At 48.9% G+C, this 22125-nt stretch overlaps 11 protein-coding genes across 11 annotated transcripts; 6 read left to right on the forward strand and 5 right to left on the reverse strand.

The window, feature by feature from the left end:
• Positions 1–73: 73 nt before the first annotated feature.
• Positions 74–1976, reverse strand: N7525_003490 (uncharacterized protein; the record flags this gene model as incomplete). The annotated part of the gene is made up of 2 exons (XM_061212722.1): positions 74–1013; positions 1063–1976. 2 exons carry the CDS (start codon positions 1974–1976, stop codon positions 74–76), a joined length of 1854 nt encoding a protein of 617 aa, XP_061069743.1.
• Positions 1977–2120: 144 nt separating this feature from the next.
• Positions 2121–2936, forward strand: N7525_003491 (oxidoreductase-like domain-containing protein; the record flags this gene model as incomplete). The annotated part of the gene is made up of 1 exon (XM_002559059.1): positions 2121–2936. The coding sequence occupies one exon, from the start codon at positions 2121–2123 to the stop codon at positions 2934–2936; it is 816 nt and encodes a 271-aa protein (XP_002559105.1).
• A 716-nt stretch (positions 2937–3652) lies between these two features.
• On the forward strand, positions 3653–6986 carry N7525_003492 (uncharacterized protein; the record flags this gene model as incomplete). Its single annotated transcript, XM_061212723.1, has 3 exons — positions 3653–4042; positions 4117–6756; positions 6810–6986. 3 exons carry the CDS (start codon positions 3653–3655, stop codon positions 6984–6986), a joined length of 3207 nt encoding a protein of 1068 aa, XP_061069744.1.
• Positions 6987–7657: 671 nt separating this feature from the next.
• Positions 7658–8655, forward strand: N7525_003493 (uncharacterized protein; the record flags this gene model as incomplete). Its single annotated transcript, XM_061212724.1, has 2 exons — positions 7658–7931; positions 7955–8655. The coding sequence occupies 2 exons, from the start codon at positions 7658–7660 to the stop codon at positions 8653–8655; spliced, it is 975 nt and encodes a 324-aa protein (XP_061069745.1).
• Positions 8656–8692: 37 nt separating this feature from the next.
• Positions 8693–9010, forward strand: N7525_003494 (uncharacterized protein; the record flags this gene model as incomplete). Its single annotated transcript, XM_061212725.1, has 1 exon — positions 8693–9010. The coding sequence occupies one exon, from the start codon at positions 8693–8695 to the stop codon at positions 9008–9010; it is 318 nt and encodes a 105-aa protein (XP_061069746.1).
• A 264-nt stretch (positions 9011–9274) lies between these two features.
• On the forward strand, positions 9275–10980 carry N7525_003495 (cytochrome P450; the record flags this gene model as incomplete). Its single annotated transcript, XM_002559056.1, has 4 exons — positions 9275–9364; positions 9434–10543; positions 10598–10764; positions 10818–10980. The coding sequence occupies 4 exons, from the start codon at positions 9275–9277 to the stop codon at positions 10978–10980; spliced, it is 1530 nt and encodes a 509-aa protein (XP_002559102.1).
• Positions 10981–11586: 606 nt separating this feature from the next.
• On the forward strand, positions 11587–12348 carry N7525_003496 (DUF3245 domain-containing protein; the record flags this gene model as incomplete). Its single annotated transcript, XM_002559055.1, has 2 exons — positions 11587–11768; positions 11883–12348. 2 exons carry the CDS (start codon positions 11587–11589, stop codon positions 12346–12348), a joined length of 648 nt encoding a protein of 215 aa, XP_002559101.1.
• An 838-nt stretch (positions 12349–13186) lies between these two features.
• On the reverse strand, positions 13187–15129 carry N7525_003497 (heat shock factor family protein; the record flags this gene model as incomplete). Its single annotated transcript, XM_002559054.1, has 6 exons — positions 13187–13986; positions 14040–14109; positions 14165–14508; positions 14570–14637; positions 14685–14783; positions 14843–15129. 6 exons carry the CDS (start codon positions 15127–15129, stop codon positions 13187–13189), a joined length of 1668 nt encoding a protein of 555 aa, XP_002559100.1.
• Positions 15130–16108: 979 nt separating this feature from the next.
• N7525_003498 (F-box domain protein) lies at positions 16109–17843 on the reverse strand (the record flags this gene model as incomplete). Its single annotated transcript, XM_002559053.2, has 4 exons — positions 16109–17039; positions 17099–17496; positions 17555–17720; positions 17773–17843. The coding sequence occupies 4 exons, from the start codon at positions 17841–17843 to the stop codon at positions 16109–16111; spliced, it is 1566 nt and encodes a 521-aa protein (XP_002559099.2).
• A 632-nt stretch (positions 17844–18475) lies between these two features.
• On the reverse strand, positions 18476–20255 carry N7525_003499 (succinate--CoA ligase (GDP-forming) subunit beta; the record flags this gene model as incomplete). The annotated part of the gene is made up of 8 exons (XM_002559052.1): positions 18476–18610; positions 18681–18973; positions 19027–19073; positions 19137–19682; positions 19743–19842; positions 19902–19974; positions 20053–20136; positions 20202–20255. 8 exons carry the CDS (start codon positions 20253–20255, stop codon positions 18476–18478), a joined length of 1332 nt encoding a protein of 443 aa, XP_002559098.1.
• A 375-nt stretch (positions 20256–20630) lies between these two features.
• N7525_003500 (SDR family oxidoreductase) lies at positions 20631–21820 on the reverse strand (the record flags this gene model as incomplete). The annotated part of the gene is made up of 6 exons (XM_002559051.1): positions 20631–21000; positions 21066–21160; positions 21215–21366; positions 21433–21440; positions 21502–21726; positions 21777–21820. The coding sequence occupies 6 exons, from the start codon at positions 21818–21820 to the stop codon at positions 20631–20633; spliced, it is 894 nt and encodes a 297-aa protein (XP_002559097.1).
• Positions 21821–22125: the final 305 nt, after the last annotated feature.

Raw genomic sequence — 22125 nt, forward strand, 5'->3', positions numbered from 1 at the left:
CAGAGAACTACGCTAACCACCACTCCAACGTCTTAACGCTGACAATGAAACCACCCCGGAATAACCAAAATATTCAAAGACCGAACAAAGCACCAAGAGCACCTTCAGTCGCCCTTACCACCGCATCAATATGGATACCACCCTCCACACTTCGCGTGCTCGAAGTGTCATCCTCATGTAGCAACGCATAAAAAAGCTTCTTCGTCTCCTGGTCGATTTTCTTATCTACCCCGGGGATCGACACGCTGATCTCAGGCCGCAGCTGAGACTCTCCGGTCCACTCATCCAACACTAAATTATTTGATAAAAGCACCCGGAGGCTGGAGTCAGAAGATTTAGGTTTGATGACCATGACACTCCGGTCCAAATGCGGGACAAGTCGTCGCAGTTCAGAAAGCGTGATAACGCCGTCCTTGCTCTCCGAGGCAGTATCTTTTCTGCCCCGCAAGGCCCTAGGGCCATACTTGCGGTCAATATGTGCCCACAAACGAGCACGGGTGATTGCAGATTCCCAGTACCGGTTGATTCCCCAGCATAGAGTTGCCACGTCAAGTTTCAAGAGTGGGTTTTCTAAGCGGGTATTAATCCATCGACGAAGAGCCTCAGGGACATTTCTTTTCTTGCTGTCGCTGCCAGTAGGCACTGACAGGGAAGTCAAACACTGGGTCTCGGGGTTCGTTTCGTAGACAACCGTCACGCTGTACAGATTTGCTGGGAATGGAGACGGGGGAGAAAATATTAGAGTGTGCGTTTCTAACAACTCCTCCCCACGAGACGAGCGAGCTGTACGGGGTTTGAGGGTCAAGGGTGCGAAGGCTGTTAGGTATGGCGGTGATTGAGATGCTTCTTGCAGGGCAAATGGATTCGTTGGTAGCGATGATAATTCATGTTTTGGGCGAGGGATATTGGCGGAGAATGGGAGTAAAGTACTGAGGAGGGATGATATTGATTTAGGGGCTGTTTGGGGCACTGGGAGATTTGTCCGATTCGCCTCTTCCGATGTGAGTAAAGACCTAGAGATTGTCAGCAGTATTCAAGCCAAAATGACTTTGTGGAACCCACAGAAATTGGTCGAGTCCTCTGGTGTCGCCTTTCAAGTCAGGATTGGATTCGATTTTCTTTGCCCACGTTTCCAGTTCTGCAACTTCATTTCTCAGACGTCGCAGATCGGCAGCGCTCTTCTCGCGCGAATTACGTTTCTCGCGAACAGCCGCTGAAACTCCACCCAGGTCTGGAGTTGCCTCGAAACCCTCCGGTGGAGGAGATTGGAAGTTTACTGCCTTAAGTGGGCTCTCATGTAATGCATTGGTAATTCGTCGGTTCGCTCGTTTCTCCTGTCGCCTACTAGGGCTGCTACTCAACATCCCTCTAGGTCGATCCGGGGCCTTTTCCAGACCTAGTTGTGTTGGCGTGGGCGGGAGATCGGGTTCGAGGATATCTTCATCCATAAAACTAGCGTCCGGACCTATATCCGTATCTGCTTCTCTTGTGGCACTGCCCAGTTCCAATTCCAATTGACGCTCGGGGGTATTCGATTCGGGATTCTTAGGTTGAGGGATTGGAGACCCAAACACGAAATCCCCTGGGAGGATCCTCCTTGAAATCCTGCGCGGGGGTTTTGAGAACGCTTGAACGCCACTTGAACGCCTGTTGGGGGAACTTTCGGGCGCTTCAGCGCCTCGAGGTCGAGTGAGGGGACTTGCGGAGGCATTGAGCGACGGTCGGAGCGCTTTGCGATCGCGTAAGCCAAATTTTCGAGGATCTTGTTGCCCGCTGTCTTTGCTTGCTATTCGTCGAGCAGGAGATCTGCTGCTTGCGCGCTCTAATAGATCGGGATGTGACCGTGCGAGGCTGGCCCTCGTTGGAGACTGGAAGGAGGGTCGTCTCGACCGATGGGGTTCATTTTGAGGAATATCTGGCACCACAGTAAGCCCTGTAGTCTCGCCAGTCTTCTGTCGTTTTGCTGGGGAATCCATTGTCGCATGGGGTGTTCGTCTTGCCTGACGCGCAGATGATGACCTCGGGAAGATAAACAACTGGCACTGTTTGCAGTGTTTGCACTATGACTTAATCTCCCCTCGTTAATGCGGAAGAACAATTAGACTTTCCCAACTCACACCATGGAGTGTCTCTCAGCAGGTACAAGACCTTGGCTGCGGAGGTCTTTATCTCAATTCCGCTCTCACCCTGCCAGAGCACTTCCTTCATTTGCATCATATCGACAATATGTGCTGATTCCAACCCCCCGGCGCATGAACGACCACGGACAATCCGACCAACCCGATGCTTATAATACCCCAGCTTCCGTGGAGGAAATTGCGGACTCCTCTCAAGCCCACCCTTTATCGGGATACTATTCATTGATATTGAAATCGAGCTCACCATACGGTGGGGGCGCATCAACGTCGCGCCCGACGCCCGCTCGGTCCGAGGCCAAACCGACGCCGGCATCTACCGTCGCACCGCAATCGCCCCAAGAAAAAATGGCGATCGTATTTGGCACCCGTCTCGCCGGTCCAGGCCGATCCTCGCGGTACAATCCTGGTGAAGCTCCTCCGCAGTCGATGTGGAAAACTATAAACGGAGTACCCATTCCTCCCCAGCCCGAGGAACCGGACAACTGCTGCATGAGCGGCTGTGTACACTGTGTCTGGGATGACTTCCGGGATGAGATGGAAGACTGGGCATCCCGGATCGCAACGGCCAAAGCTAAAGGTGGTCCTGAGAAGGGAACGAAGGACATGCGCTCGGCGCCTCGAGCGGAAGTCCGCTCAGCCAGCGGAAGCATGGATGACGATGGCGGTGGTAGCGAAACAAATTGGACACCGCCAAGTGAAGATAGTGACCTGTTCGCCAATGTCCCTGTTGGGATCCGGGAGTTCATGAAGACGGAGAAAAGGTTGCGGGTGAAACATCAAAAGGAGGCTGCAGTGTGAGCTCTTTGGGCTGATGTTTCCTTGCTTGTTGATTTTTATACCCTGTTTCATACCGCTTTGGATCAAATGGGGGAACCTGTGTTTAGAGAGTCAGACATAGTATATGGTATAGAGATAGACTGTACATAAGACACACCAAAAATGCCACGACTTTTTTTTTTCCATGTTCCATAATAGATCATTAGAAACTATATTGTAATGTGTACACAGGTGTAATTAGTGCAATCCTTATGCAATATGATCCTGGAGCATTGACCTCGGGAGGACCATTAGTATTTTGATAGTTGCTGTATTCAGGTAGATCGGTTTGTCATCTTCACTAGAGTCTGCAACCAGATATAATATCACGCGGTACCAGGCCGACTTTCTGATCATGTTGTGCTTTTGCTCTTTTTCCTCCCTGAGCTCCAAGGCTACTCCACTAACCCCGTGCTATATGCGCGCGCCTACCGTGAACTACCGGTTTCTACTAGGGATCTTCGGGGCCTTATGCCTCCGAGTAGTCATACGGAGTGAAGTGAATAAGTCCTGTTTTTTGAGGTTTATTCTGCTGTTTCATAGCGGTCAGAAGATCAGAAATTGGCCGCCGGCCGTGTAGTGATTACATAATCACGTGTAGGTTCCAAGGTTCCCTAGATATGATTTGATTTAATATTGCTTCGCTTCGCTCCGCAATAACGGCAACAGGCACGAGTGCCTGTGTCCACCTCCGAAACATGAAAAAAGTGTGTTTATTTGCTCAAAATGAAGCCTGCTTCTCCACACGCCGGGGAGTCCAGTTGAGGTTGCTGCAATTCTCAAGACGAAACATACACACAATTTGCTCGACTACCATGCCAATTCGATCCAGTCGCAAGCTACGGCTACTAGATCCTATCATTGCTGGCAACCAATCTGCACTGGAAAGACACCGGCCAACAATGGGTGCTCACTATTACACAACCCGTCCACCACTGCTTGAGGCGCTTATCAATCAGATTGTTGCCAAACAGAACCCGGCAGATGAGCTCCCGCATGATTCACAGCTGGCCAGGCATTCGTTGTCTAAAAATGGACATATTCTTGGCGGCGAGCATGGTGAATTGAAGAAGTCTCAGGCTGTTAGTGTATGTGAAGCTCGCTAGGGTTTCCCCAGTAAATCGAACACGTGAACATGTGCATATCTAATTTCATGCCGCAGTTGGAAAACAGGGTTCTGGCACAGTTGCGTGAAGATCGATCACGATCACCTAATTGTGAGGGAGATGAGCTGTCCCGGGAAGCCTTCAGAGAGCATGGCAGTCGCACGAGCCTCGCATTGCTTGAAAATCCCCTAAAAAGCGACATGCTGAGTGCGCAACAATCTACATCCGATCAGATTCCCACTGTACATCATTTGATAAAGGGCGGTTTATTGTCTACAATCAACGAAAATGCAAGAAAGGTGCTTGAGAATGCCAATCGAAACATGCCTTTGGCAGAAGACTTTAAGAGGAGGTATGATGAATTGCAATCACTAATGATTCCTCTCGATGATCCAAAGTATGTGGCGCGAAGAACAGCGAAGTTGCCGCTATTCAAGCACGAGGCTGACACCTGCCACGGACCGGGTTTCCAAGAACTGAAAAGCAAGAAACTTGAACTGCCCGTGAGACATTTTGCGAAGCAAATTTTGGATGTCATCAACAGCAACACCTACAGCATCATTGATTGGAAGCGTGGCTCCGGAAAGACCACCCAGGTTTCTCAAATTATCTTGGAGGATGCGATCGATAATTCTACAGGGGTATCTTGTAAGGTCCTCTGTGTTCACCTAAAGGAATTAGAGGCTGTCGAAGTGCCAATACGAGTGGCCGATGAAAGATTTGAAGAGCCGGGGGATACTACTTGTTCCGGGTTGCCCGATCACATTGCTCCTTTGGGGGGAAGTGTCACGTATTGCTCTAGGGACGCTTTGCTGAGAATGTTGAAAAATGAATCCTCCAGCTTGGAGCAATTCTCCCACGTCATATTTGATGATGTTCACTTACGTGGTTTCGATCTCGGCCCGGGCATGCTGCTTTTGAAACGATTTGTTGAACGACGCAAGTCTACCAGTGCTTCTGTGCCAAAGGTCATTCTGATGGGTTCATTTGCTCAGATCGATAGTCTTTGTTCGTATTTCGGTACCGAAAGTACAGATGGCACGCTTTTGCCTGCTCCTCATGTGACTATTCCTATGGGCTTCCCTGTGGAGAAGTATTATCTTGAAGAAGTAATTGGCAACATCGCCCATGCTTTGACACCGAGCATCATACGGCCTCTCCTTCTTGATGACAGCAATACAAGAATATTCTTGAACGAGCATTTCAAATTGTTTGAAAAGTCGGAAGAGGTAGAAATCAATATCGCTTCCCAAAGGTTCCTACCTCGTGGGTTGATTTCTGCGACTCTCCTCTCGCTCCTGTCTACAACAAAAACAGGCTCCATCCTTGTCTTCGTCCCAGAGAATGCATCCATTCCGACAGTCATAGAACAAATCAAAACCTTCGGCCCAAAGCTAGGAATCCATTTTGCCGATAAGAATCGATTCAGAATCATTCAGTTGCATAAAAATACGGCAAAAGAAGAAGCCAAAGTTAACCTTGGAATTCCTCCGGGTTGCCGAAGGCTTATCATTGCAAAAGAAGAGAGCAATTTCACAATTCCAGACGTGAAGTACGTCGTTGACTGTGGCAAGTCAAGTCTCCGAGAATACAGGAATCAGAAGAGATCCCACGATTTGGAGCGAATCAGATCGACTGTTGGCTGGAGTAGTCAAAAAGTCGCCTTGCAGCGGGCAGAGTGCGCAGGCAGAGCCCAGGCTGGAGAGTACTACTTCCTTGGTTCCAAAAAGTGTTTTGATTCCCTCTCACCCACCATATCTCCAAGGACTTGGTCTGGTCGCTCGGGTCTTCGACAAGCCTGCTTGCATGTTAAGCGAGCGACCTCTGGAACGTCCCCCTCAATCGCAGAACTTTTCGCGCAGACCTATAAGCCACCTCAAGAGTCCAGCGTTCGTGCTGCAGTGGATGATCTGAAAAAATTACAGGTATTGGACGAGGAGGAAGAACTAACTGCTCTTGGCCATCTTGTCGCCGATTTGGATATGGATCCATGCTTTGGCAAGATGGTTGTTCTGGGCATTATTTTCAGATGTTTGGACCCAATGCTGATCCTTGCGGGTCTGGGGTGGAACGGACTGCTTTTACCAAGAGGGCTGACTGGACAATTTAATTTTGGCCACGAAGCGGACTATCCTGTTGCTACCATCCAGACCTTTAGGGCCATTCGAGGAATGTTGCATGAGGGCAAACTTTCGGCTTTTACGGATGAAGTCTCAAAGGACAATATATCCAAGCTATATCACACAGTGACTCCGGAAATTGAGCGAATCATCAAGACATTGATCGCAGCCAGACTCCTCCCTGCAGATAGCTCGTACGGTGATAGGGGCTTTTACTCTGCTACCTCCAATTTCAATGCCAGTTCCTTGGATAACGCTTTGATCAGAGCACTCTTGGTGCAATGTCTTTCCTCCAACCTAACTGTCAAATCCAGGAAGACAGTCAAGAAGGGAAAGGGTTTAATTGAGTCCAGAGACGAAGGCTTTATCATGGTCTCCAACTTCGAATGGCCTCGCGGGATGGAAACGACCACCCGAGTCAGCCCACTAGCCGCCTGCCTCTTTGGAAACAAAATAGAACAGGAGGAAGATGGCGTTATCTTGGATTCGTGGGTGAAGATCAAACTGCAAACTGTGGACGGCACAGAAAATGAAGTTGCCAAGTCATTGGTTCAAACACACAGAGTCTTGAATGAGGTCAGTATATTCTTGTGGTTATTCAATTCGCGGGCTAACCTTGAACCCTGCAGTCCCTTCAAACTGTCTTTAAGATACTCCCTTGCGAAGAAAGGGCAGGCTGCAACACCAGAGGAAATGGGCAGGCATATATCGCAGCTCGCAACCGCCTTTTGAAGACAATTCGGAAAACACTGCACGCTATTCTTCATTCAGGTCATCCGCCTCTGGGCATTAGAAAAGGTATATGAAATACCACATGGATGCAGAGGGCACGCATATAAATGGAGAAGACATGTACAACAGACGCATAGACACATATTTGTAATTATCATGATAGTATAAAATTATTTTCTGGCTCGGCTTGTCCCAAAATAAACTTAACCATTTGAGAAGACCCCTCGTTAACAAACGCTGGTAGGAGGATTGTTCAATATGGACATCGTAGGCTGTTGATTTTGTGCTGCATGTCCTGTGCAGGATCCTCTATTTATTCTATGCATAAAAGAGATACATGGTAACATGGTAGCCCTCTCCCCAAAACAGAGTCATAAACCCCGATAAACAAATCTTGGATCTTTTTTAGATCATGCCCAGTTACATAGCTTGAACACTAGCTCCTCTAACGGCGTGTCTAGTATATGAGACTTCAGCGTTTTATACTTATTCAAATGTATCTGTTTAGACTAAAACCAAGCTGCGAGACCGCGGACTGAATCGGGTAATCTTGAGGTCATCACCAATGTTACTATGTCATGTATACGTCGAGTGTCCCTCATCCGGGGCCAAAAGCAGCCAATATGACTGGGTGAGTTAAGGAATTAGACTGTCTTCCGAGCTTTGAATTATATCTCCACCATCGTGAAAACATAGCTACCAGACGAAACCGAACAAAATGGTCGGCACTAAAAAGCCCCCAAGAATGCCCCAAGGCTTCCGATTATGGTACGAGCGGTTAATCCATATGATCCATCATTCCGAGTCCGAAGTCCCCGCCCCTGTTGTTGCGCATATCGAGCAGCCTTTCTCTCATGACCTCCCACATCTAAACCCCTCTGATATGACGTTACCTCAAACAGAGAAGGTTTTCAACATAAAGCCAGCCGATGGCTATCAGAGTTGGCAGTTTCCTTCAGTAAACGTTCCTCTTCCGGCTGAATTTGGTAATTGCTATCACTCCCTTAGGCGTTATACGAGTGAGTGTTCTAATTATAAGTAGGTCTCTGGCTTCAAAAATATGACGAGTTAACCGAGCTTTCTGTCTTTACGGAAGCAAAGTCCCGATGTCGGGTAGACGCTTTAATAGTGGCAGTATACCGCAGCCTATCCGACCAGGGACTACTCCAAAACCCTACCGGCACGCGAGTAACTTTGGCTCTGGAGAGTCCTTTAGCGTGGGGGCCTGTCCTCCACCAAAATGTCCCACATACGTGTATCGGGACTGCAGATTACAGTCTCCTTTTTGGAGAGAAGGACCATATGGCCTGTCATTTAGTTATTATCGAAGCTAAGAGACGCGGCTGTTTCCCAGACCAGGGCCAAATCCTCGCCTATATGGCGATGGTACAAACCAATAGAAGATCAAGGGGCCAGTCTAACTGGACGGTTTGGGGGGCCCTAACAGACGGCTGGGTCTTCCATTTTTACCAGCTAAATATGGAGGGAGAGTGGTCAGTCCTACAATTACAGGCTAGGAGAGAAGGCTGGCAAGCTATTGCCAACATGTTTGGGTCTATCGTCCTACATGCACAACAGGCATGCAACTCCCCCCTTCGACTTAGTCTGTCCTCAGACCAAGCACCTACCTCAAAAAAACGGAAATCGGCTGCTTCCACGGCGCCTAGAATCGGTTCCCTTCAGTTGGCACCAATGGAGGAGTTCATGAGCGAGTTCGAGGATGTTCTAGACGTTGACACTTAAATCCTTGGTCTTTCACTTGGATATCGGCCATATTGGCATGGGGCCCAGCCTGGAGGAGAAGTACATCTTTATGCCGTGGAAGTTGACAAAGATGAAATCCATCGTGGAGAAGTGGCAGTCTTTCATTGAGGGAACAGATGGCTGGACCACCGCTTTCTGTGAGAATCATGATAACGGACGCTCTGTCTCTCTGTTTGGACCGGACGCACCCGAATTCCGGGAAATCTCTGCCAAAATGCTAGCTCTGATGATGGTTACCATGACTGGGACTCTGTTCATCTACCAGGGACAGGAGATTGGTATGATCAATGCACCACGCGAGTGGCCTATTGAGGAATACAAGGTGCAGAGTTAGGCATTTTTTATTTTTAGCTAGCTTCGGCTTGATCCCATTATCCTTAATTGAACTCAATATTCGCTGCTAGCTTACTAGTTATTGCCCTCTCGCCCGGGCCCCTGTTGACCCTTTCTTTCCTTTTTTTTTTTTTTTTTTTTTTCTCTCTTCTCTCGTGCTGTCACACAAGTGAGAGTGACAAGGGGGAAAGGAGGAGTATAAGTACCCTCAGAATGTCGAAGATGTTTTGTATATTCTCGGATATTATGCTTGATGTCCCTAATAATGGCGATTATTCCTGGTCTGTCGGCGCTTTCGAACATGAAAGACATCACAAATATGGCTCTTGCTTTACTAAAGCTGAGCTTGACGTTGGTAAATGCACATTGGTCTTCCAAGTTGTTTCAGCGGGATTCGACTAACCAAGGACGTATTTCCAAATAGATCCCACTTTACCTCATCGGTCTCCCGGTCTATAATGTCTACTTGCACCCTCTAGCCAAGTATCCTGGACCAAAATCCATGGCAGCCACACGTCTACCTTATATCCGCATGATCCTAGGTGGCCGGTTCCCGCAAAGGATCAAAGCATTGCATCAACAGTACGGCGATGTAGTTCGCATTGCCCCCGATGAACTTTCTTTCATAGACGGCGCAGCTTGGAAGCCTATCTATGGGACACGTGTCGGTCATGGCCAGAAGCCCAAAGATCATCGATTCTATGCACCAACCCCTGGAGAAGCTCCCAGCATCATCGTCTCCGATGATGCCGACCATTCCCGCTTTCGACGTTTGTTGTCACACGCATTCTCCGAAAGCTCATTGCGCAGTCAGGAATCCATAATCAAGGGTTATATTGATCTTTTGATGCAGCGTCTGCATGAGAATATCGACAGTGGCACGAATGCCGTTGATATGGTGGCCTGGTACAACTTCACAACCTTTGATATAATTGGAGACCTCGCTTTCGGAGAGCCATTCGACTGTCTCAAGAATTCGGAGTACCACCAATGGGTGTCCATTATATTCAGCTCGCTCAAGTATGGCGCCTACGCAAATGTCTCTCGGCGCCTCCCAGGATCGAAATACATCCTCCCATACATTACTCCTAGACATGTTCTCTCGCAGAGGAGTGCACACTTAGCCTTGACCAAGGAAAAGGTTCAGCGTAGGATAGGTAGGTCTAATGAAAGACCTGATTTCTTCGGCAACATTTTGCAGCACCAAAGCACCGAGAAAGGATTCAGTATCCCAGAAATGATCACCAATGGCAGTACGTTCATCATTGCCGGCTCGGAGACCACTGCAACTGTGCTCTCTGGGGTAACCTACCTTCTGCTGAGAAATCCACGGGTGCTGGCAAAGCTTCAAGATGAGATCAGATCAGAATTTACAAAGGAAGAAGAGATTACCTTGGAATCCTGCAATAAACTGGAATATTGTCCGGCCGTCCTCACTGAGGCTCTTCGGCTGTATCCTCCCGTTGCAGTTGGATTGCCTCGCATTGTTGATGCCCAAGGCGATATGATTGCTGGAAACTGGGTTCCAGGAGGGGTAACGACAAAACTTGCTTCAAAAGCGATACAGCACCGCTTACACCTTTTATAGACAGTTGTTTCCGTCCCTCATCTCGCTGCCAGTCACTCCCCTGCCAACTTTGCTGGTGCAGAGCAGTTTATCCCAGAGCGTTATTTGGGCAGCCCTCGCTTTGCGAATGACAGTAAAACTGCAGCGCAGCCGTTCAGTTTTGGTCCTAGGAACTGCATTGGACGCAAGTAAGTCCACTTGTCATTTGTATTGGGTCTTTGCTCATATATAATTTCTCCAGTCTGGCATACGTCGAAATGCGTATCATTCTCGCTCGCATGGTCTTCAACTTCGATATGGAATTAGACCAGCCTGAAAAGGACTGGATGGATCAAGAGTGCTTTGTGCTATGGAACAAGCCAAAACTGATGATCAGACTAAAGCCGAGAGCTCATCCCAAATGAAGCTGATAGTACCGAGGTTACGGTTCTGTAGAGGCTTTTCGCATGAAGGACCCGCGATATTGAATTTTGATATCAGATTGGATTTCTGGTCGAGACACACAGGGAATGTAGGAACACGTCTGGTACTGGCTTGAGCTTCTCGCTATAGCACTGATATTAAACAAGCAATCAAATTAACGTTGCAGGTTATGTTTTAGGTAAGATTTGATGCTCTCGAGTATTTGTCAAGGACTAAGCTAGTTCTTGTCATATATTCTCATGATGTATCTCCGGCCCGCGCTACCTAGGTAATATCCTGCTTATTTAGCACTCATATCGGCCCTGCCCTCACCTTGGACAACATCCATAGTTCATCCGAACTTATACATAACATGAGCTTCTCTGACTGGAAATGCATCTGTGTTAATCTATATTGCTTTAACACCCGAACGTCTCTCGGTAAGTTAACTTGCCCAACAATACATGTGTAGGCACATACATCTGCAGGCCAATTTATAGATACATACTCACCGCCTCCACCATATGGGCAAAAAAAGACACCGCAGATCCCAACCGCAAAGACCGACTCGAATCCGCCGATAACTCATTGAGCACAGAGAAACGAACATGGCGCTCTCTAAAAGCGAGTCCGACGTAATCCTCAACCGGGCCAACGTTGCTCTATCCCGCAGCCAACGGCTCGTAGCCTCATGGCTACCACAACAAACAACAGAAGAGCTAGCAAACCCTAAGACCGACGAAGAGCTCCAGCGAGAAGAAGATGAAATTTTTACCGCAGTGCCAGAGACGTGAGTGCTGCTCCTGTCTTCCACCTACAGTCCGATCATATCTTTTACCACTATCCTCAATTCCCCGAACATACCCTACAAACGCACCAACTAACCACACTCCCCAAATCACAGTCTCGGCGTCGGAGCGCCCCTCCCCCAGAAAGCAGCAGACGGAAGCTGGAACCGCACAGAGCTGGACTCAAATGATAAGCTGCGCAAACAACTCCTCGGCAAGAACTACGATCGCGTTATGAAGGCCGCGGCCGAGCAAAAGGCGGCGGCTGCTGCTTCTACGGCCACGGCTGCGTCTGCATCGGCTAGTGTGGCGAAAGCTGAGGTCGAGGACGAGTACGATGAAGAGGATGGTCGCTCAGCTATGCTTGCTAGGCAGAAGAATAAGAGGAAGGGTGGAGCTGGGGCGGGTCGTGGTGTGCATCCTGCGGCTGCGGCTGCGGCTGCTGAGGCCGGAGATAAAGGTGGTGACGAAGGCGAGGGTGAGGGTGCGCCGGCTCCTGCGCGCTCGAAGGGCAGGAAGAAGGCGACGAGTTATCTTGATGAGCTTTTGGCTGAGCGTGCGAAGAAGAGGAAGAAGAGGTGAAGATTTGCGGTTGGTAGGTTCGATTCTATGTTCTCACGCACACGAGCGTTGCGCGAGCGTTCACTGGATCTGGGTTCTTCTGGATGGATTAGGCTTTGATATTGGTCGCTGTGGATGCGCCCGGTCAGGTCGTTGATTCAGATGTGAACTCATACCGGCCAGGGCGGATTGCCTGCCGGGGTCTTCACTTTGCCAGCAGCAAAGATTACAGCGCAGTGCCCCTTGGATAGACACGTCCAAGGAAGACAGAATACATACTCCAATGGCAACTCAGCTGATGCCATACTGCGCCCCGTGCCACTCCAACAAGATACCAAGATCAAACTGTCTGCAGAGAAAAAAACATCATTCCAATTGATATAATCAAACTGCAAATATAAAATACAATTCAATTCCAGTCTCTTGCTCTAGGTGCCACGAGATTCAATTTTTTTTTTTTTTTTTGCTCCGCCCAACCCAAGGGTATATATATATGATATGCTGTGTGCGAACGAAGTATGGGACCCGGAGAGCCGCGGCCGAGACGCCGATAGTAGCGTACTTTGGCCAGAATTAAATATCCAAAAGTAGAGAAAAGATGAGAGGTGAAGGAGAAGAAATGGGTGAAACGGACATCTACAGGTGCAATTAGAAACTGAGATCGGAGCTGCGGACATTCTTCATATGCCTGGAGATGAGTGCCCTTTGCTCTGGTCAATGGTACATATGCAGGTCAAAGGAGTAGGAGAAGAAGAGGGGAGTGATATGGCTCGTCGGTGGTATAGGGACTTTATGGAAGGAGAATGTGGTGCCACCATTAGTGGAAGATATATGCTGGGATTTTTCCAATATTCAGGATTTATTCCAACCGCTTCCGCTTACGGTCGTCTGCCATCGCCTGCTGGTCCTCGTCGGGCCTTTCGGCAGTATCGGCAGGATTGAGCAATGAATGCACATTGCTGGCCATGCTCGAGCGACGGGTCGCAGGCAACGAAGAGCCATGTGGGAATCTTGAGCCGAGTGTCCAGCCGTTGTCGACACCAAGCATGGACGGTGAAGGTTCGGCAGTGGGTGGAGTGGGATGGCGGGATTGTTCTTGAAGGCGGCGGGGAGCACCCATTTCATATTGGGCGAGGACATCACGGACTTGCTGGTCGCTAGAGACCGGGGTTCGGTGCCCTGGTGATGAAGGCCAAGGGCCGTTTGAGGGGTTGCCAGGGGGGTAGGGGGAGCCAGCCGAAGGGGACCAGCCATGCTGTCGGATATCCGCAGACGTGTGACGACGGGCCAAGCTAGGCCCTGGGGATGTTGATACAGAGAGAGGATGGGGCATCGGTTGCTGTGGGGGCGGCGCAACGGGGGGTTGTGGGCGAGCATATGCTGTAGAATTGGCGCCGCCAATCGAGCCGTAGCGGCGAGGGGATACTGAGAGATGGGGAGGGACGGGCGGCCGGATCATGTTGTTGGGTCTGGGTGTATGGTCCATCATGGACTGTCGACGGGCATCGTCCTGGGGCATTTGGCGCGGTGACAAAGGTGGACCGGCCTCAGTCATGTTGCCGAAGTACTGTTGCCGTGGAGGCATGAGAGTCTCGTGAGGAGTTTCGATGGCGCGCATTATTTCGATATGTTTCTCAACTTCTCTTTGCATGCTCGAGACTGGGGAGTTGTCAGTGCGTGTCATTGTGAGGGAGGCGGCAATATTGAAATACCATCGCGATGTAGAGGGCTTTCCCTATCGGGCACAACAGCTTGAATAAAACGCGAGATAGAATGCGTCCACTAAGATCAGGTTAGCGTCTATACACCCCGCACTGACATAGGACGGCGGACGTACTTGGTAGCACTTTGTCAGGCTTTCGGCCAGAGCATGACACCTCGAGTTCAATGTCATATTGCCTTCTTCCGCCCGAGCCACACGATTCAACAGTTCAAGTATGTTTGACTCCATGTGTCCCATTCTACTTTCGGTCGCATCGTGTACGGGTTCAGCGGGTGTTCCAGGTTGCGAAGCAGGAGCCTTGTGGCCAGGAAATGAATCGCGGTGGATCAGAGCGTGCCTCGAAGCACGACGCTTGATCTCTCGTAGACCAGCTAGATCGCCTCTTTTGAAGTTCCCATTTCCATGTTTAAATTCCCAAAGTGCAGAATCTGGGGACCCGGTGTGGAAGACGTCGCTCACTAGCAGAATCAAGAATGGTCAGAAATCACCAAAATCAGAGCTAGCATGCGAAACACCCACCTTTGTGAAACCCATACATATTCAGCTGTCGAACGAAGGAGGAGATATTGGTATGTTTGAAGTACGATCTGCGAGGGTCAGGGACGAGTTCATTGGCAAAGAGGATAGCACCCACGCTAGGACTTTGGAGAATTCCGACGTTGGCGACATGACGAAGCTATCGTTTGTACCGGACCAAGAGATGAGATGCTGGATGCTGGGGTCTTCTAGCATACTGTTTTCCAAAAATGTAAGCCGATGGAGATAGAAAGACGACGACCCAAAAAAACATACTTGTAGAGCTTGTGAATGAAAGCAGTCTGGACGACTTTTGGCTGCTGAGCTGCGGCCGCAGCACCGACAGCCGGGTTTGAAGCATTCAAAGGATTGTTCCCTTCAGCGCCATTGGTGATTCCGGTCATTCGGTCGTCAGTGCCATGCGCGCCCGTGGGCGGAGGGGTGATATCCATCTGGTGCTGGCCAGACGACGAAAGTACAGGAATGTTTCGTGTCCTGCCCGGGGCGTCTGGTACCCCGGCAAATGAAATCCTAGTAGAAGGAGGGTCGGCGAGACGACTCATGTCGGAGTGGTATGGGTATATATCAAAATCGAAGGTGGATGCGACGGGATCGTGAGGGGTGGAATTCGGACGCGATGGACCGTTTATGCTGCCGAAAGAACGTGGGAGATCAACCAATAATCAACTCTGTCATCGCGCAAAAATTGTATTATTTTCAAGGGGAAAAGGTGATAAGGTAAAAATAGAGAGAAGGAAAAATAAGGAAGTCTCGAAGTGTCTGGAAGGTTGAGAAAAAGGGCTCTGCGGGGAAGGGGGCGGAAATGCGTTGACAGTCAGATCTGCAGAAATATGAAGTTATACGGAGTTATACAGGGATGAAAGGTAAAGAAGAGACCAATTGGATATCAATGATATTATTTTGGGGGAAAAAGGGGGCTACTTTAATTGTCTAATTTCTACTCCATATTCTCTTATAGCCCTATTGGCTTGGATTCTGCCGATTTAATGTATCAACATAATACGGAGTATGGATAATAACACACTACCTAGGCATATATCAAATATAAGGAGTCATTGGCTCTTAGATTCGGTAATTATAATCCAGTTAGAGTAGACTGGCTAGACATACCTAGATAAGTTCTACCTCCGTACTCCATAGTACGGAGTACACTACCTAAGTACTATTATTATATCTTAGATTAACCCCTGATTAACTATAACGATCATAACATGACGTTAACCTATCTAGGTAGAAATCAATAGCTCTGAGTCAGACAAAAGAGAGTCCGAAATTTGTATGAAATAGTCTTTCTTTGATTCAAGTTCCTTTTCTTTAGTACTTCGCATACATATATGACCTTACATATATGTAGCCTAAGCCTTGTCGGGGCATCACGTATTTATCCATACAGTATTGCTTGACAAAGAGCTTGTATTAACTGCAGTCATCCGCTAGTGTCAAGGTGGGTTCGACAGGGGTTACATAGCTGACTAGTTGATACAGTCATTTCTTCAACGGATTCCCACTTTTTACCCCAAATCACCAAGTTCCAATCCTCATGCTAGGGATACCAGATGGGAGCCATGCCTCATCAAAACACCAGATCCAAATCTTGTCACCTGAAGGGAAGAGAACGAAGTCTCCATCCCCCAAAACCGAGGTGCATGACCGGTTATCTGGAAAACGTACCGTGCGTAAGGATTCGAATCGACACGCTCTAGTGCCGGGGCCATACGAGACCTCTGGGGATTCACGGCCAATGCGCAATTTCATTTTTGTTGAGAATGGGTGGTCCTCAAAACAATAAATCAACCCCGGGCCCCGGGCAGAATAGTCTAGATTGGCGTGGGGATACCTGAAGTCCAGCTCCTCGGGGCGGAAGTACACAGTAATCAGATCATCTGCCTCGAGTGAAAGAGAAAATGAACCATGTTCAAAGTCATATCGTGGATAAGGATCATCCGTACGATAACGACTGATAGAAGCCCTATCCCCATCCGTACAATATTCCAGCAAAGTAGAGCTTTGACCGGGGCACACTCTGTATGGGCGTGTGGCTTTTTCTTGTTTGCACTGGAACCCCCAATATTCGTCATGCCTGAAAGGAAGCTCGTGATATTGCTCCCAGATGCAGACAAACCTAGTATCATGAACAGAGAATTTCTGGGTCTGCAAGTGATGCTCTTCCCAATGCAAGTAACCATTCTGCCATGGTTGAATATTGTCGCCATTTTTTCTGCGGGCACAAACGACGGAGAATCCGTCTTCTTCTGCATGTACTGACAATAAAAGAATGAACGGCCCGATTTTGATGGAACGGGCGATTCCAGATTCAAAGCAGAAATGAACGACGGAATCCGCGTAGCTCAGCATGATCTTGGATCCGATGGATACGCAATGAACAAACTGTAATGAAGGAATGCGAAAGGACTTGTACTGTTCTTTGGGCATGTTCCAGACATGACAATACCTATAGTCTCCAGTCAGAAGTGCATCCAATAAAGTGAGATTCCTCTCCTGGTTACATACCCCCGAACAGAAATTGCTGATAGCAAGGTGTCGGAGACCTGAACATGAGTGAACTCCTCTCGATTCGCTGTTGTGAGGGTTCGGTTTTGGCCGGTTGGTAGGTGCACCATGAAGATAGTAGTTCGATCTCTGGATTCTTCAATCCATGCGCATACTCCATTGAAACAGCTTATCCCATCTCTGTTCAACCCGCCCTCAAAATCGGGGGACAAGTTATTAGGGATCGTAGCCACAACAGCAGGGACTCCTCGTTCCGCTTGAATTCGTTTTTTAATCAGCGTATCAAAATCAGCAGAGGTACAATAATCGGGCTTAATAACGCTTTTCCCCATGTGATATCCGATTGCGGTGATGAGGACGATGGTTGAAGAAAGCAATTCACGCCATCGTTTGGAGACCTATGTAATGTAATAATGTCAATAGACGTCACAAGTAACCAAACAGACGCTGACATACTCTCCGAAGAAGAACAAGATCAACTAGGTCCAAGTACTTTGCTAGCATAGCCACCAGTTCAATAGGCAGTTTATCTAGCAAATCACACTGGAATGTGATCGGTTCTAATCGGCTTTTCACCTCTCGTATCTCATGGGGACTTAGCTTATCAAGGATGTCGTTGAGCCTATTTGTATTAGCCTTCAGGTCCGACTCTGAACTTTGGACGTGAGACGTACACTGCTCGCCGGCTTGAGCTGTCACGGAGAGCCATAAAGCCCGCGAGAATGGGTTGCATGGGTGAGTCCATATTCGGTTCGAGACGAATGGAAGACTGGGATAAATGAAAAAGCTTTCACAGAAACATTGTCAAATGATGGGTGGAATTTTGACGGGGTTTCTTCCAGACTCCTAGGAATGAATGGGGTGGGGTTTAAGTAAGGTGGTAGGCTCATAGTAAGCGCGGCTTATACAAACATCCTAACTTCTTGTTGTCTTTTCTCGGTTTTTTCCATGGACATATTATAGGGATTCCGATGCATTGATCAGCTTCCGCTTTCAGTTGGTAAGTCGTTTACTGCTTACATTCAAAGAATACATATACAGCAAATAATATACGGCCGAATCATAGCCACTTCCACTCGGTCCAAGCAGCCATCTACCATACATATACGAATCTTTATGAACACTTCACACTAAACGAGAGATCAATATATCATCTCTCACACATCCCGATTAGGAACTGATCTAGGTCATAGAAACACTCAAGAATACAGTGACAAAAAGAAAATAAATGACACAGGAACAGGCGCAAAAGCATTACAAAGATCTCTCTAAGATGTCACTGCGGCGGTTCGGTTCGGTTCGCTAGCCCCAGGAAAAAGGCAAATGAAATTGCTCCCTACCCTCTCTATCATTATAACCAAAGGGGTAAACGTCCCTTTAGATGCCGAGGGTGAACTCAACACCGACATCGATGTCGCGGGCCATCTTGACAACCTTGGAGAACTGGACAGACTTCTCAGCGGCGTTCTGGAGGTCCTCGATGGAGAAGATCTTAAGGCCGGACTCGTTGATCTAGAAATTAATAGATTCGGTTAGTTTACATCATACCTAGCAATGGGGAAACGGGGACTTGTAATCATACCAGCTTGTGGGCCTGCTCCATGTTGGTACCCTGCAGACGGGCGATGATGGGGGTGCGCAAGTTCATCTCCTGCACAACGTTGATCAAACCCTGGGCAATGGCGTCACAGCGGACGATACCACCGAAGATGTTAACGAAGACGGCGGACACCTTGGGGTCGCTGGTGATCAGCTCGAAGGCACTCTTGATAGCAGCGGGGGTGGCACCACCGCCGACATCGAGGAAGTTAGCGGGGCTACCGCCGTTAAGCTTGATGATATCCATGGTGGCCATGGCGAGACCGGCACCGTTGACTGAACGCGAGAATTAGTATGGCGATCTTTTGAAGTATCAACAGGAACCTTACCAAGGCAGCCGATGTCACCATCGAGCTTAATGAAGTTGAGGCCGTGCCTAGAAAACGATAAAAGTCAGTCAATGCTGTCTAGGGTTTGCTTTTCCAACAAGGCAACCTACTCAGCGGCCTTGACCTCATCAGCATCCTCCTGGGTAACATCGCGCCACGAGAAAGCCTCCTTCTGGCGGAACTCGGCGTTGTCGTCGAATCCAAGCTTGGCATCCATGGCCAGAACCTGGTGATCGGAGGTCTCAGACAGGGGGTTGATCTCGAGCTGGGTAGCATCGCGCTCCATGAAGCACTTGTAGAGGTTCTGGATGGTGGACTTGGCCTCCTCGATGCACTGCTCAGAGAAACCAAGATCGGTAGCGATGGTGCGGGCGATCTCGTCAGTCACACCGACGTGGATGTCAATGGGGGTGGTCATGATGGCGTCGGGGCTCTCCTTGGCGACAGCCTCGATATCCATACCACCCTGGGAGGATGAAACAATGACGGGGCCACGGGTGGTACGGTCAAGGAGGACAGCGAGGTAGAATTCACGGCGGGCGAACTTGCGCTCGCAAATGTAGACCGAGTTACAGATACGGCCGGCAGCGCCAGTCTGCTTGGTAACGAGCTTGTGACCGATCATCTGGCCAGCGAACATCTTGGCCTCAGTGGGACTGCAAAGATATCTATCAGCTCCATTGTTCCCGACCTGTTCTCGGATTTGTACAACTCACGAGTAGATCACACGGACACCACCCTTGAGACCATTGTCGAATTGACCCTTACCACGGCCACCGGCGAGAACCTGGGCCTTGATAACAAGATCATCACCACCTGGGGATGTAATGTTCAGCGAGCGCGTTCACGGGGGGGAATCAGTAGGTTATTCTCACCAATGGACTTGGCAATAGTCTCAGCCTCTTCGGCGGTTTTGGCGACATCACCCTGGGGGACACCGACACCGTACTAGATTGTTGATCAGCGATCCCGAGTTCCTTCTTTTTTTCTTCGGGCGACCGAAGGGTGAAACGCGGGTACACGTACCGACTTGAGGAGCCTTGCGGAAAGGTACTCGTGGATTGAAAGGTTTCGCTTCTGCAAAGCGAGTCTGCTCTGGATGGAGGGTTGCTATTGTTCATAGTCAAAGTCAGCTCACATTAAACGCGGCCCGATCGAATTCAGATATAACTCACTGTCGCAGCCTTGAAAGCCGCCGCAACGGGTCTACCGCGAGCAAGCTTGAACATGATGAATTAGGATGAGAGAGGAGAGGGGGAATTTGTAGAAGGGCGGAGGTATAAAGCCCGTTTAGATAGTTGGTAAGGGACCGGGAGAACAGCTTTCTTTTTCAGCAAGTCTTCGGGGAGACCTTGCATTGCGGTAAAATCGGGTGCCGTAGCCAACCAGCGATCGTTCCCAAACTGACTCAGCATGAGTTCGGAGACAACGCGAATATAACGGAACATGGCTATGAAAGTCGGTATTTCTCTTTGGATATGAAGGCTTTTGACGTTCTTTTTATATTTATACATCTCCTTCAGAATGTTCAGCTTTTGTTCCTGTCAACTAGATTACATTATATCGACTAAACTTACCCTTCAAACCCACAAAGATCGCCCCCTTTATTTGCGCGAGGCATTTTTGATCTTCCATAGTTTAAACATTTTAGTCATGATCCGACCAAACAGTCCCGACCAAGCCCACCCACCCGACAGCATCCAAATCAACCAGCTAGCACGACCCTCCCAGATCCAGGCCTTACGACCACGAGCCCACGGACACAACCAGCGCCACGGGGCTGAGCCATACAACACTTGAGAAACAACACTGCGAGCGTAGGCGTCATTCGGCATAGCGTTGTGCTGGCTATGCTTCACACGGGTAAGATACTCAGACTCGATAGGAGAATACAACGAACCCGGCTGCAGAGCGCGGTCAGTACGCGCAATGCGCGATTGAACACCGCCAGTAACGATGGTCGTGACATGGACACTGTCCATCCTAGTTAGAATACACAACATAACGATCTTGGGTTGAGGGGGCCGTGTCTAACGAACCCGAATGGTGCCAGCTCCACGCGAAGCGTGTCACTGAACGAATGCAGCGCTGCTTTAGAGGCGTTGTAGACAGAGCCGAATACATATGGGATTATCTAGTTATTGTCAGTAAGATAAGATCTGCAAAGATGGATATATCTCAAACATACCCCAGCGACCGATCCAATCTGCACAATAGTACCCTTCGCCTTGATAAGCAAGGGCAGGAAAGTCTGGCACATAGTAATGACCGCGAAAAGGTTGGTCTCGAATGTCTGGCGAACCTCGGCGAGCTCTACTTCCATCGCGGGAACGGTATAATCTGCATCAGTCAGTACCGCTGTTTCAAATTATCGATGCCGGAAGCCGCGAGAGTGAAGTTACATACTCCGTCCACTGTAAGACATTAGCAAGATGTACGGTACCGTCCATAGATAAAACGACAAAGGATACTCACGCGTTATTAACGAGATAATCAAGACCATTGTCTCCGAGTCTCTTTTCGACATCCGCAAAACATGATTTTACGTTCTCCGGATCATCAACTGTAAGGCTCAAGATCTCAATACCGAGCTCTGCGAGATCAGAGATAGTCGCTGCATCGCGGGCAGTGGCCAGCACGCGCAGTCCATTTCGGTTGAACTCGCGCGCCAGGGAGTTGCCGATTCCACCTGGGGAACATCTACGGTATATATCAGAAGCTGTTGTTGGTATCTGTCCAAAGTCGCTTACCCCGTGATGAGCACCGATCTGCGAGTGTCTGTCGCTCCCGACATGTTTGAGGTGGAATACCGAAACGACCTTTTAAATCTAGAAGATAGTTATACGATGTAGTAGAACAGCTGACTACGGCACGTATATCTGGTAGGCGAGTGGAGATCCAGCAGATGCCTCGGCTCGCCCTGCTTCACGGGCATAGCACTCAGCCCTAAGCCCTATTGCCTGTTTTGTCTTTATGGTATAAATAGTGGCTTGGATAAATGAAAGACCAAAATGATCTCCAGAACGGGATGGTATAACAAATCGGAAAATAGGTCGGAGTAGACTGCTCCACCTAGAATAAAGCTTGTCACTTTACACC

This window comes from Penicillium rubens, assembly GCF_028828025.1.
Source record: "Penicillium rubens strain IBT 27055 chromosome Unknown utg000002l_segment0_segment0, whole genome shotgun sequence".
Classification (NCBI taxonomy): Eukaryota; Fungi; Ascomycota; class Eurotiomycetes; order Eurotiales; family Aspergillaceae; genus Penicillium; species Penicillium rubens.